General features: G+C 41.6%; 1 protein-coding gene across 5 annotated transcripts in view; it reads right to left on the minus strand.

Moving 5' to 3' along the window:
- mkxa (mohawk homeobox a) overlaps positions 1 to 9,801 on the minus strand; it is a 36,508-nt gene extending 26,707 nt beyond the window's left edge. For 2 of the 5 annotated variants that reach the window (XM_049564761.1, XM_049564760.1), the window contains exons 1-4: positions 7,636 to 9,798; positions 5,495 to 5,788; positions 3,891 to 4,162; positions 1,306 to 1,465 (exon numbers count right to left, since the gene is read on the minus strand). In XM_049564761.1, the coding sequence (XP_049420718.1) occupies positions 1,306 to 1,465; positions 3,891 to 4,066 (336 nt within the window). In that variant the 5' untranslated portion in view covers positions 4,067 to 4,162; positions 5,495 to 5,788; positions 7,636 to 9,798. Of the gene's footprint in view, positions 1 to 1,305; positions 1,466 to 3,890; positions 4,163 to 5,494; positions 5,789 to 7,635 lie in introns of all 5 variants that reach the window. The other 3 variants (XM_049564758.1, XM_049564757.1, XM_049564759.1) reach the window with 3 other exon arrangements.
- Positions 9,802 to 15,177: the final 5,376 nt, after the last annotated feature.

Consider the following 15,177-nt stretch of genomic DNA (forward strand, 5'->3'; position numbering starts at 1 on the left):
TAATTTTTATGTCATTTACAAAGATAAAAAACACTTAAAAAATGCGACATATTCTAGGAAACTAGGATCAAGTTTTTAAATTTTTACTGGATAGATGACCGCAAATCAAAAGACAATAAAAATAACTTGAGTTAAAAAGAAGACGAGAAACCTCCTTTATGTTGGAAAATGCGGTGAAAATAATTCACCTGCCTGTCATCCCCCTCATCCGCTGACCTCTGACACTGCTGCTGGTATTTGGAGGTGTCAGCTTAAACAGTATGCGTGTGTGAGACTGTGAGGTTGTGAGTGTGTGTGTGTGTGTGTGTGTGTGTGTGTGTGTGTGTTCGCAGCCCAGCATCCCGGTGTCCAATACAAAGCATTCCTCTGCACTCTGCTCGCCCTCACCAAAACAAACAGCTCCATCAGGCTCCCAAAATGAGAACCAGATTAAGCACTGTGGCCGGCGGCCCGAAAAAGCCGCCACAGACTTTCTGAGGCCGTATCAGTGACCTTGTCAGCCAGATGATACTGTACATACACAGCTGCAAGTGCCAGACACAAAACACACTCATATTCACCACTGGGTTTTCCTCTCAGCGGTCAGTTTGTCAGCCACTAAAGTCAAGTTGTCCGCTGTGCTCTTGAATTATCGGTAGAGGGAGCAGTAGCATATACGAAACCTGTATTTATGCCTACAGTACACCTTGTGCTTCCCAACCTGTGGGTCAGGGCCATAACAGGGTCTGAGGGTGAATATGAGGATTTGAGAGACAACCCAAAGAATATGAGAGAAGCTAATGCATTTCCAGAGCACAAAATTCAGTTGATTTTTTTTTATATTTTTTCTCATAAACTTCTGAATATTTTTACTTGTACTTGAAAATAAAAGAAAATAAATCCCTCTCTGGTCATATGACGAGAGTGATTGAGTAGTAGGGTCATAACCACCGACTTATATAACTCCAGATTTTAATATTTACAGCTAGTTTTTCACATTTGAGTGAAATAAAAAAGAATTGCCAATGGCATTTGGACGCAAGTAGAAATAACATCAACCACCACTGCACAAGAGCTGTAAAATAAACAGCTCAAGATGTAAAAACACTTTCTACTCACAGCCTCCTAATTGCCAATGCAAGTCAAAATCCATCTCTTCAGAACTGATTAGACCGAAACCCAACCACAGAAATCAGATTTCACTTTCCCCCCTCGCTGATCACACATCATCCCTGCATGAATACTCAGAAAAACCTCACTTTTCTCACTTCATTTTTTTTTCCATCATCTCGCCAACAAGTGACAAAGACCGCAAAGTGGACTCACCTGGACCAGAGTCATTTGCGAGCCGAGGGCCAGCAGGATCTTCTCCGTCTTGGTGGGGTAGGGGTTGTCCCGGTGCTTGTAGAGCCACTGCTTGAGCGGCCGCGCCATGTCCTGCAGAGCCTGACGCTTGTGTCGCACTTTACCGCCGCTGGGACGACCCCTGTGGAGCAGCAAGTAGAATAATATCAGCAGGATATATACACTGTAAAATAAAACCTATTACAAGATATTATAATAATGCACAAATAAAACCAGGTTAGACTACGTATAAGGGGACTTGGACATATATGTGACACATTTCTGGGCCTTTTTTCTGTTATTTAAACCAGGACTGTTTGTTCTTTTCTGTCCAGTGCATTTATTCATTTACATGTTTTACAAATCACTTTTTTGACTAAAAATTTTGGCAACAAAAAAAAGCAGGATTAAGTCTTTCTCAATATGTGTAAAACAGATGATTTGGCATGCACCTAATCTGGATTTATCAGTAACATGATGTGTTCATTATATCAGGATAAAATGTTGGTAAACAGTCTAAATTTTCTCCTTTTTCAAATTAAAGTAAAATCAGATTTTAGAGCCATGAAAGAGAAACAGGTACATGTTATCTATTAGAGTGAAATAAACAATGCTGTGCAGCTGCAAGTGGAGTCTTGAGTGGACCAGCATGTTGTCTGTATTCGTTAGTCATGACACATAAAGTGAACACTCTATACAGTGTGCAATTTTCTCACCCAGAGCTCTGCAATTAAGCTCAGAGAGGTTGGATTAAAAGAGGGAGACAGAGGAATAGGCAAGAGAGAGTGAAGCAGACAGAGGCAGGGAGAGAGACACTCAGCCACTCGCTGTTTATTTTTCACTGCGTGTCCCACAAACCGCCAACACGTTGCAACGAAACAAACAAAAACATTTTGCTCAGGCGCACATTTTTGCCAGATTAACATTTCACACCCAGGAGAAGTGGACGGAGAACAATGTAGCCGGGTCAGAGTCACAGCCAAGCCATCACACAAGGGACTGACAAAAAAACTGAAATTATACTTCTGGTTTTTGCTTTACAGAAAAAGGGCCGTGACACATGTCCGGAATGTGCTGTAAAACATCACAGCAGGGATATAAAACGTGAGATTAGAAATGTATATTCTTAAATCCAAAATCAGCAACTCAGTGGTGAGTACGGCTGCTGACAGCTCCTGTACGAGCAGGAATATTATCGAAAATAAAACACCACAAAATATCATGAAATCACAATAAATGTCATATTGAGGAACACAGATACTCTGTGAGCTCCTACAGGAATATTACCATTTTTCATTCAAGTGCGTCTGAAGCAGCCTGATGGTTTTCCTGCTCTGTGAAGTCTCACCTTACTCCAGGTTTTATGAACCTGTAGATGTCAGTATGGTGCTGTGCTCCACTTCTCCCTTTATCTCACCAAAAACTCCACTGACTGCAGATGTAACATATTTTAGTCTAACCTCAAGTCTGCCTGAGGTTCATGTTCTACAAATATTTTCCTTGTAATTTAGATCAGTATGAACATCCGAAAGGACATTTTACTCCGTGTTCTGAACTTTGGGTTAAACACTCGCACACACGCACACACACCTCTGTTTAATAATCTAATGTTCTTCATTAGCACTGATGCTTCCCTTGAGGTGGCACCGTACAGTCACTAAACTCTCTCTTATTATTTAATGTTACTCCTCGTGGAGGCTTCTGAAGGTCACTGCTGCCCATCTGTTCTCTGTCTCTCATATGTACCCGATAAACATGCAAATAACACATAACAAATAACAGAGCTGCGTGATGTTTTCTTACACCTGCTCCACAGTCGCATAAGAGGAAAACAAAAATAAAATAAGTGTTTAAAAAAAACACTTGGCCCTTCTGTGATTGACTAGACCACACAGAGAGTTGAAGGGCGAATTTATTTATTGGAAACAGATGGGGACTTCTATAACACATGCTACTGAACACGGCTGACCTACTTATTAATTTTAAGATTAGCTGTGAACATCAACACCTAAATGAGGACCAGATTTGGAGACGGTTAAATATTAATTCCCTGATCCATCAGATCCTGTTGCATTGGAGCCACATAAAAAAAGTCAGATTTGATAATCAAATCTGGGTTGTAGTCTTGAGATGTTAACTGTAAGTAGTTAAAGTTTTAGACCTGTGAAGACTTTACTTGGGAATATTTTATCCGTGCGTAAATTTCAGATTTCTGGGCGTAATTTTGCACATCTAAAGAAACTATTTTATCAAACAGAAATCGAAGTAATAGTCAAGTATTATCACTCACGAAGGCTCATACACACACATTTATATAAATAACCAATGTAACTCTATAGGAATTTGACCCAAGCAGCCCGATCTGAGCTGATATTTCTTATCCTGTTTGCGCACAAGGTGGAGAGATAACCACACAGCTCTGATAACAAAACCATCATACTGAGTGAAATCACCGTGAAACAGAGGAATTCCTCATGAGTAACTCCGGACTCCAGTTAGTCCACATGCTAATAAAAGCCACACATGCTGACCAGCGGCGTTAAACGCCAACAGAATGCTCCACATACCCGCTCCGCCGGTGTCTGATGGCCTGGTTGTCTCTGATGGTCTGGTTGCTGGAGAGGAGGTCTGGATGTTGCCCGTCGATGACTTCTAGATAATTTCTGCTGCTCATTTCCACCTCTTTCGCCTTCTCCTCGAACAGGACCTGGCTGCTCAGCTTGTTAAACACAATGGTGTTCATCTTTGGCCAGATATTCCTCCGATTTCTCTGATGCGCAAAAATTAAAAAGGGAAAAAAAAGTCTCCTCGGGTTTGTCACAGTGTCCCCGTGTCTCTCCTGTGGACCAAGTGAGGATATTTTACAAAAGAAGTCTTCACATACACTCAACAAACTGCAGTGTGGTCTAAAATGTGACCTTTGGTTGGTGAAAAAAATCCTCTTAAATCAGCAAAAATCATCTCTGGGTTAGCATTTAATATTTCTGCTATAAAACACGCATTTACCGGTTAAACTTAAACGTGACACCTTAACTCCGGTGTGTGTGATTAGGTTACCCTCCACTATGTGCCTGCTCATACAAATACGCTGGATGAACCAGCCTGCAGACTGTCTTGAGCTGAGGCGGACCGTGCGTAACTGCGCTGTTGTGATGCGTCATTATAAGGTCGCTCTTTGTAAACATTTGCATCTGCGATTCCAAATCATAACAGAGGATTTATGTAAAGCCTAAAGGTCCACACATCCGTGAGCTATCAGTTTTTGGAGAGAAGCAAACGCACAAAAAAATATCAGGAAAAATGATTTTACTGATTATGAGTGCAGACAGGTCCATTATGGATCATATGGGTAAACTCTTTATTTTACCTGCGCGTAATAACGCCGCGCTGCAGTAAAACCATAATCTCAACTATTTATTCTTCTGCTCAGCTTCAGTCCTGATTTTTCTGAGAACAAGTGACATAATTCCGCTCAATTCTATTTAATACAGTTTCACTTTATTTTCAACAAACAACTATGGCGAACATATAATTTGCTACAGTAAAACTACAGTACAGACTCCGCGGTTTGGTTGTAAAAACTTGATTTGTGTGTTTTTATAAATAAAGTGTTTTAAAAATTCCAGAGCATCTTGAATATTTCTGTCCAGCCTCTTTTGCACTGCGGTCGCGCGTCGCTATAAACCCTGAATGGTTTATTTTGGTTGGTGCTCTCCCTTTTTTTAATGCAAAACAAACATCCCTGCAAGCTCCAGAAAAGTGACATTTTGTTTTTCTTTTCACTTTGAGTTTAGGATTTCTCTGGACAGGCTGAATATTGGATCTGTCACGGGGAGAGACGCACAGTGATGTGGTGCCATCAGTGCCCTGCTGCCAAATATGAAGCCAACAGGACCATGTAGTGATGAAATAAACAAATAGCATACCAGCGGTGGGTTTAGGATTCATATTTATATTATATATTATGTGTTAATAAGACTCTAGAAGACGCCAGAATAAAGAGCAGTGTGAACTCAAACCTGCCCATTCAAAGTTGAGCAAAGTGTGTTTATCTTTCCCTACATCCCTGGTTCCTAATCTCAATAAACTGAGCACCATGTCCAAGCTGATCCTGTCGGTCCCTTCCTAAAACAGCCCTCAGTGTGTCAGTGAGTGTGTCTCGGTCAGTTACCTGTCCCGGGCCCCTCCTGCGTCTCTCTGCTGTGTAGAACAATAATCCTGTTTCCAGTCGCCCATTCCCTGCTCACATGTTCCCGTCCTGAGATCCTGAGCTCAAACCACACGGACCGCCGTCTCCTCCTCCGCTTTATCCAGCGGCCTGCGCCGCGCCGCCCGGGACTCTGAATATCTCACCCTGCTCATGTTTCCTAGTACACAGCCCGAGCCTGCGAACATACTGTGGATGGTTTACGCCGGTTCTGGGGCCGCGGCCAGCGGAGGGGAGGAGAAGGAGGGAGGCATCACGCTGTAAAAAGTAGGCTCCTTAAATCATTGAATCCATGGTGGAGTCTGAAAATGTTACTTTGCTTGAAACCAATGTGTCCAGCTGACATGGGAAAACATCTCCTCCTCACAGAGCTGATGCTAGTTACAGTTTCTTAATAATATCATCATATCATGTTTTTCCTTGTTTCAAGCCTTGGTGCAACTTTCTAACAAGGCATCCCACATAAAGATTTATTAAGTTAAAGTATCCAGTCACTAATGGCTTCATTAACTGTTAATACAACAGCAACTCATGTCTTATAGATCAGCTACAAGTCACTGAAGGAACAGCTTTTAGAAAATGCATAAACTTTCTTTCTAGTGGAGGTCAGATGAGAAGATTGATATCACTGGTATCTAAATTCTACTTCAAGTGCCCAGCTAGTTTTGCCTAGCTTAGCTTAGTTTAGCTTAGCACACAGACGAAACTGCTGGCCTGACTCTCTGCAATGGTGATAAAATGTATCTACACCTGTCTAAGCTGTGCAATATGTGTAGGCCTACACCCTGTCCAATCAAGTCCACTGAATCTTGTATTTCTGCACTGGAATTATACTTAATTTGTGCAAATACGTAATAATGCAGAACCTGCCTTTGCTGATATACATGACAGTCTGCGGCCAAGTAATTATATATAATTTGTCTTTTTAAAAATGGGAACCCAGCTATCTCTAAAAACCTATCCAAGGCTCGGTCCCAATCCAAAGTCGTCGAAATCCAGTGCTTGGGCAGTGACATGTGGTGTCAGAAACCAACGAAAAAAGGTGTGCTTTAATGTCAGCATGATACGAGGTTGGCTGCAGTTATAGTTTAGGCCTCAGGGGGAAAATGCGGTGGGGCTAGGACAAAAGTTAAGGCGGTAAAAGTCTGAGTAGGGCGAATAGATGGATCCAACAAATAGCCACTTTCACCAGAGAGAGCGGTGTTTGTGTCTCGTACAGTTCTAAAGCCAAACCCTGTTCTTTTTACCTAAACCTAACCATGTTTGTTGTTGAAGTGTTGTACCGACGCATTTATTTTGAAAGAGACTGTATGTAAAGGTTAAATTTCCTGTGAAAACAGAAGTGTATTTTGAAAGAAGACAATGCATGTAACAGGCAGAACTTGACACGGTGCCCGGTGTATCTGGACGTGAAAGTCCATGACCTATCCACACCAAATCAAATACTTTCCAATTTCATGGTGCAGGATTTTCAATTTCTATAAATTTCAGATGGCGATAAAAACAAGTCAGTCATTAAAATAACAACTTTGTTTGTGCAATGAACGTTTTTTCTCGGATATTACTAGCCAATGTCATAACTCCATTGTTCACACTGTCACACAACAATAGATACTGATGGAATGATCAATTTGTTCTCACAACATAGTGTCCTCTTTAACAAAGTTAAGATTATAAAGAAAAGAGAACATCTGGAAAAGTTTAGCAGTTGAACTTGATCGTGAGGTTGAGGGTAAAAACTTGGTTTTCGAGGTAATATATCACAAACAATTATTAATTTCCAACTGTTTAAGCTAATGACGTTATACTACTGACATTATACTATAAAACCCGACCACTGGATTAGCTAAAACATTACATCAATTAGTCTATTTTTGTTGTATATACACACGATCAATTGGTGATTGTGCGATGATGCAAACATTTGATTTTCGATTAAATGTATGGAGCACAAACATTCGTGTTGGTCTTGATGTAAAAAAAAATCTGAAAGCGAAAAATCGCCAACCACTATTTTATCATTTCGTCCCCGGTGTGTAAAGGCCATAGGTGGCGCACTCGCCTGAACAAATTTGCAATCAATCGAATTATAAAAACATACTCACATGCAGTGACCTTAGCTTCGGGGTCACTTAGAGTCTGGGGCCCCAGGCCGTGACCACGTGGCAGTCGGCCTTAGACTGAAGGAATTCACCAAACAAGGAAAACAAGATTGGAACCAATTTAAATCTTCTTCTGTGCCTTTGCATACAGAGGAAAATCTTTCAATACTGAAACACAGTCAGTTGGTGAGAGTGACATTTTTTACAGCCTCTGCACTGTGCATGGAGACTGAGTTAAACCCATTACCAACTGTCTGCTGCAGGCACACTTTACAGTGCAGTAAACCTGTTTTGGATGCTTGTAAAGACTGTATCTTGTTCCTTCACTGCATGATTACACCTTGGTCCTACAAATGTTTTAGTCTTATCCTTACCACATTAGATTTTAGAACACCTCAGGAGTAACTTTCTTTGTATTACAAACCCGAGTAAAGTTGCAAGTCTTCTCTCTGTAGAGAATCTTCCTCCTCATGCTGCATGAAGCTGAAGTCCGCATCAATGCTTTTGCTGCAATGATAATTATCTCATCAGATTCAAACACAATCCGAGCTGGTTTGGTAACATTTAGAGAAAAAGAGAGATTCTTACTGTATATAGCCATGCCACTGCTGATTACTCCTGATGCACCCTCTCATTGGCTCCCATTATAAAAGCTGTCACATTATGGGCTTATGAGTCATAGCTTCTGAGGTCCTCAGCTGTGTGTTCCTTTGGGGTTTATCCAAAGTAGTGATTCAAGGGACGTGACTAAGCAGCAAGAGCCATATGAAGGGTTAGGGATCCATGTAATTATTGTTTATTTGTGCTTATTTTCATTTAACGGGGGAAGTTAACTTTTACTAACAGCTTGTGCAAACATGCTATGAATGAGCCAGTCATGTAATCACTTTAATTAAGTTTGGGGAGGGTTTGTTTGCTTAGGTTATACACAATGTGTATGTTTTCCTTCTCGCCTGAAGTGAACTTCTGTTACCTCCCGTGACCTTTTAACTGTCATCTGAACCTGTAACGACCTTCTTTAGGGATGGGAAAATATGGACTTGTCGCTGGCATCTCTTTAAACTTAATCCACCTTCTCCCAAACCTCTGCTTTGGCTCACTATATCTGTGTTTCAGTCTCCTGCCTGTTGTCCAGTGTGGGCGTACAAAACGATCCAACAGGTAGGAACATCAATCATGATGTCGTGCTTTGTAGGGGTTGGTGGCAGGGACTCTGCAGGCGTCCCTTGGACAGCTCTGTTTCATCTCAGGCTGGAGTTCATGAACTACACTGGCATCTGCTTTCCTTGTCCTCTAATCTTTGTAGCTCTACTGGTCACTTTGGCTTTGACCAGTAATGGTTTTTGAAGGCTGGCACCAATACCAATACACCGATATTTTTAGTCTGAAGTTGCAGACAGCTGAAACACTGTGCAGATGATACAGGAGCTCAGGAGCTTCTTTTCATGTGACACCTGACTCTCTCATGTACATAGGATAGGGACACATGGGCTACAGCACCCGTTTAGGTTCCTTTATATCGCTACAAAAATATTTTACTGTCTGATTTCTGGTTAAAGGGAATCCTAAATTTCACACATCAAAGTCAGTTGACTTATAATAAAGAGGAGCTACAATTCATCCTGTGAAAACATTTGTATTGTGTCCTCTGTGTCTCAGGACCAGCCGAAGTGCACCAGACTTTGAAGACAATTTTTGTAGTGGCCAAACAGTGTAATACAACTTCTAAGTCCAACAGATGATGCAACTGGTCCCAAAACAACTTTTACCCATAGACCTACACTGTGAGAAAGACGTATGAAAATTAGTGAATATATTTTTTTGAGCGTCACAACCCCCACAAAATGACTGTGGGGGTTGTGACTATCAGGATTTGATCAATTTGGTCTCATAATATTTCAAAAGTCTAAAAGAATTCACTCACAATTTAAACATTTCATCCACATTCAAGTTAGCAGAGCGCTAAACAGGAAGTAGCAGTCTCAGTCAGCCGAAGTCTGCAGTGTGCCTGCCCTATGGACCCAATGATGTGGCATTTTTACCTGTGAAATCAAACTGTTTTGGTTTCATTCTTTGCTAATTTGATAGGAATGAACAATGTAAAGTAACCCTGATGGTGACATAGCTTGATGACATCGGGGTTATCACAGCTTGGACTCAAGCAGTGGTGCCAACTTAGGCTGCTTTCAGACCTAGAGTGACTTGCTTTGGTCTGAATCAGACGAATTTTGTCATAAAGTTGTATAATTGCCTAGAGTTGGTTCGTGTTCTCATGGCAGCATTTACAAGAGGACCAGATCAAATGCCTTGTGTGAGAAAGCTGCTCTTGACTGGTCAGAATTTCCATGTGGGAAAAATCCAGGAAGTAAAGCAATCGTTGAAGAAGAGTACACTTGCAAGATAAATGTGACACTTTCTAATGTCACAATGGAGGGACAACTACGCAGGTTGATTTTAGCGCTGCTCATCGTGGACTATATTGCTGTCATTGTTCATTTTAGTCAAACCATACAGTTTGAAAACGAGGCGCAGCTCCAACTAGAAAACAATGTTTTGATGCATTGGATGTGCTGAATGTGCATATTAAGGCAGTACAGGAGGAGGTGCACATTAATAATCCTCCAGGACTGTAACATGCTCATGTTTAACCCAAACAATGTGTCATGTGACTGCAGTTGCTTCACATCCAGGTCGGAACACCTTCTTATCACAAACGAAGTTTGAGAGAGTTCGTTTGTAACTGGACTGAGACCACCTCTTCAAGAAGGTCTCGGTCTGGTTGTTTTGGTGCACACCTGAGTGTGATTGCTGTGTTCACACCTGCCCAAATGAAGGCTTGATCCGAACCAAACAGGGCAGGTGTGAAAGCACCCTGAGTGACTCTCTCACTAGATTTAGCAACTTTTCAGAACCTCTTATCGACGTCTTCTCTGAAACGCCACTACCCAAAGATTTTGCAACTTATTCAGACCATCACAGAAAAAGTAAGAAATATATTCAAATATATTAAACTGTATTTCATTACCATGGGGGCTGCACAGAGTAATCATAGTACAGAGCTGCTCTGCTGCATGAGTCTTTCTAATCCCTCCCCCTGTCTCCAGCACTGTACAGACACAGGCTGGGCCTGGGGCAGTGCGGGTGAAGGACGCGGCTGAGCATCTTGCAAAAAATTGTATCGATCTAGTTTAGAGTAGCAATTCCTAAAGTCACAAACTACACAAACTAGCTAACCAAACGAGAGCCAGCGGAAGAACAGCGACTCCTGTCCTGTGAGATAAAATTACTGTTTCTGTCAGTGGAGTCTGGTGGCTTTGAGGAGAGCATAACCTAACAGTTTCTCATTGCGAAAGGCTGGCTGGTGGCAAGGTAGCAGCGAAAATACGCCAAATAAAGCTCGTCACAACAAAGCTCAGTACTGGCTTAGTTAGTAAACTACTGTAGGCAAGCTGGCAAGCTAACAGCTAACACTCCGGTAAGTCTGGAACTTGCTAGCACTAGTCAGTCACAACAAGTTGCCGTTTACTCTCCATGGCATTTTATTCCCATTGCAAATCAATAAATTCACTAAATAGTTACTAAGGAGGGAGAAGAAAGCTCTCTAAGCTAGCTAGCATGCCAACTATGAGAGCTAGTTAGCTGTCACTAGCAAGACATAGTTTATGCAAGAGACTTAGGCTGTTCGTACCATCACCTCCTGTGTAATTGCCTAAATGCCTAAAATCCTCATGTGTGGAGCAGTTTGTGTACTTTGGCAGAGGAAAGTTAAGTAAAAGTGGACGGTGAACAACGGCTAATAAGCAACGATAAATTTGTCTATTTTCGAATCTCCAGCCAAGTTTCATCAAACGTCAGCACAGTCAAGATGGATTGCTACTGGTCAACAGTACAAATTTCAAATGCAAGTTGAACATGAAACGAAAAGATTTGTGCATATTTACCTCTTGTAAATAAATCTGTTGATTGCTGTGATTCAGTTGAAATGAGCTAATTTTGCTCTGAAATTTCCAAAACTGATGTGACTGGAAGTCAAGATGTGTTGGCCTCTGCCCATTACGATCATTTAAAAAAAAAAAAAGATCCGTCATTTACTAATTCCCAATCTTTGTTTTAGTGTTTCTGCTGGTATACCTCTTTAATAAAGGCCCAATATATCTATACACTGATTTATATCAGTAGATATCTTGCGCTCTGCATCCCAACATCTGGAGCTTCGTTTTCATATAATGCCGGAAAAGAAACCTCAGTTTGACGTCACCCCACCTCCTCCATCCAAGACGATTTAATTTTAAATGCTATACGTCAGTGTAATTTTGGGAACATGTAACTCTGTTCTTGCATCTAATCCCTGTACATGTTTTATATACATATGACACTCAGTCTTGTATTGTTTTAATATCACATCTACTGGAGTTCATTTGTATGTGGGTTTGGTCTGGCCTGCCAGAGGGGCGGCTGTAGTGAAAGTTTTATTTCCTTGCACTCATAACATTTGTTTTCTCCTTAAACTTCCAATTTAATTCTGATCCCTTTACAGAAAACACACCACTTACGGAGGCAATCAAATGTTTCTGCTTTTTAATAAATAAAGTATTGTAGTAAAGAGGCATCAGAAGTTGAAATCAACATCGTAGCTGCAGCCCCAAATCGAAGACTTGTGTGCCCTTTTTGAGGCTGTGAGTGTAAAATTTAAAAACAGACATTCGTCTCACATCATGGATCCAGCAGTGAACACCCTGTTTTTGCCTCGGGGTACTTCATCATTCAATGTGTATTAAAGGATCTGGCTATGAAAGGTGGCCATTACTTGAAATCAGTGTGAGCTCAATGTCAACACCTTACGCCATTACAATCCAAATTATTTTTTAAAACCCCAGCCTCTGCACCCATAATCTGCCCCTCATTTAAGTTGATGTTTTCACTCCAGACTTGGACTTAATTTCGCCGTGTAAACCAAGTTGGAATTACATACTGTAGCACACGGACTACTTGTAAAGCCACAGACATATTTGTTCAATAGTTTGCCAGCTTTGGTGGAAAATGTGACTGAGGAGAAAATTTGCAGGTTGTTTAAAATGACCCAATTACTGTTTTCAGAGGGGTTTTAAACATTTGGGACACTAATCAGCGAGTTGAAACGTGTGCTGTCTGTCCATGTCTACTGAAAATAATCAAGAGTCAAAACCAAGTGCCATTAGAAGTCACTGGAATTGCTCCTTGAAATTACAGTGGGGAATAATTGCAACTTGGAACACCCAATACTCTTTTAACCCTCCCGTCCTCTGTTGTCTCTCTAAATATGGCTTTCCAAGAATACACAAATGGCTACGACACAGACGCATTCTGCTTCTCAGGGAGGAGATGCCAGCTCAGTATCCAGTGTACATCGAGGTGATGGATACATCTGTCAGAGAACATGCTTTCATTGTGAACCGGACCCTCTGATTTTCTTGCACTGGCGATCCAAGTCGAATTAAGTCAGACAAAGCGTGCGTTTTGTGTGCCTAGAGCCTCGCCAGAAGCACTCACTCATGTTAGAATAACAAAGAGGCATATCTGACGTTGTCATTTATTATGCCAATGTGAGAACTTCAGTGAAATGTTTCAGTTATTCGAGTGTCATCGCCTCTATAATTCTGGTCGTGCTATCTTTGGTTGTTGAGCGTCCAGGTATTTTTCTATGTGAGCAGACAGTTGCAAAGCCCTGAAGTATTTGGGAGTGCTTGGGCAAACTGACAGACAGCGGTGAGCTAGACTGGAACAGGGTGTTATTTATGCATCGCACAGAGGGAAAGGACATTTATTAATGTCAGAGTCAAAGCAAAGACTAAAAAATTGGAGTAGAGGGGTCAAACAGAAGAGAATGCCACATGAAAAGGATGCAACACCACACCAAAGCGGAAAAAACGCATTTTGAATATTTGCCTAATTGACCACTTTTGAAAATATTACTCTTAATTCTGTGAAGAAACTCAAGCCGGCGGCGTCTACCACAGTTCTGTACTTTGTGCTCATGTCTCAAAGCGCGCAATCAGTTACAGATTTAAATAGGATGTTCTATAATGCCTTGCTGATGATTTGTTGATTTGGTGCTATTCCCCTCAGTTGCATGTCTTCCCCTCAGGTCCAGAGTTGTGATAGCTTGATGAAAAGATTGTGATGAAAGCTCTAGGATAATATAATTTTTGGTAGGGTGCCATACGGAGCTCTCAGGTTGGTTCACGATCCAGCAGGGGAAACCTGGCCGCGCTTATGGTTCACAGCTGTGCAGCTGGGAGCGTGTGCCAACTCATCACTGTCTGCTGTGTGAGGAACTTGGCATTTTTGAGCATCTTTACTAGACATTATCCTTCGTCTGCAGATGAATATAACTGCCTGTTGGCTATCAGTATCCTCTCCTCTCCAGTTTGATGTAACTGCGAGAGGGAAAGGTCCAGAAAGGCTGTAGGTCATGCAAAAACTTCTGTGAACACAAAGCTGAAAAGTACTCTGAACATCATCACATGTCACATTATGAAGGAAGGTGAAGAGTGAGAAAGACAGTAAATCAGCACACAGAGAATAACTGCAAACATGTTGTTCCTTAAAAAAGATGCAGTTACCTTTTGAGGCCCAATCAGTGTGATTTTATTAAAGCTACAGTCATACCGTCCAAGTTTCATCAAATCAGCAGTGGTGTCTAAGATTTCACAATTTCCTCAATTTCAAGGTCAGGTACAGAAAAAACGCTATGATCTGTTAATGTGGTTGACAGGCATATCCTAAACCCCACGCCCCCCCTCCCTCTACCTTACACTGACTACAACAGACAGACATTAGATCCGGTGAGTAAAGACTGTTTCATTAGAAATGCTAACATGTTGAGTGGTGTAACAGTTCAGGAAGAGCCAGGATGACTAATCTAACAGAAGTCCTGCACAGAGCCTCCTCCAATCTGCTCTGCCTCTTGGAATCACGGGAGAAAAATGTTTTGATAAGACAAAAAGCTGCACTGTTGATGTGCTGCAGCTGAAGGCTCACAAGGGAAAATTTGCCACCTTCAATGTGGACGTCTAATCAGTGTTGATGGTAGTTGAGTCAAGCAGTAAATTCCTCTGCATGCTCTATCAACTCAGTGTAAGATCTGCTGTTCTTCCTGCATCCAGCACCAACATTTTATGTGACACTGATATAGTTGGAGGCAAGGAAGAACTACAGGCTATTTCAGCTTGCCATGGGGCATGCTCTGGATGCTACTAAAAAAACAGAACTTCCTGGTCTCTTCGCTTGTATTAAAAACTAGCTACGTTTCCAACAGCGAAAATGGCATCAATAAAAAAAAAGAGTGCAGACAATGTTATGGACAAGAATACATTTTACAGTGTTTTGGCTGACACTGATAGGTAGCCGTGTACGAGCCAGAGGATACGGCCTAAGAAATGCAGCAGAGAGAGGCCAAGGCTGCGACTGCATTAACGGTGCCAGAGGATATTATGGCAGGGATCTGAGATAGCGCTCAATCCATCCTGGTACATGCAGGCACCACTGGCATGGCTCAGAGAGCAG

Source organism: Epinephelus fuscoguttatus, linkage group LG21, assembly GCF_011397635.1.
Source record: "Epinephelus fuscoguttatus linkage group LG21, E.fuscoguttatus.final_Chr_v1".
Lineage (NCBI taxonomy): Eukaryota > Metazoa > Chordata > Actinopteri > Perciformes > Serranidae > Epinephelus > Epinephelus fuscoguttatus.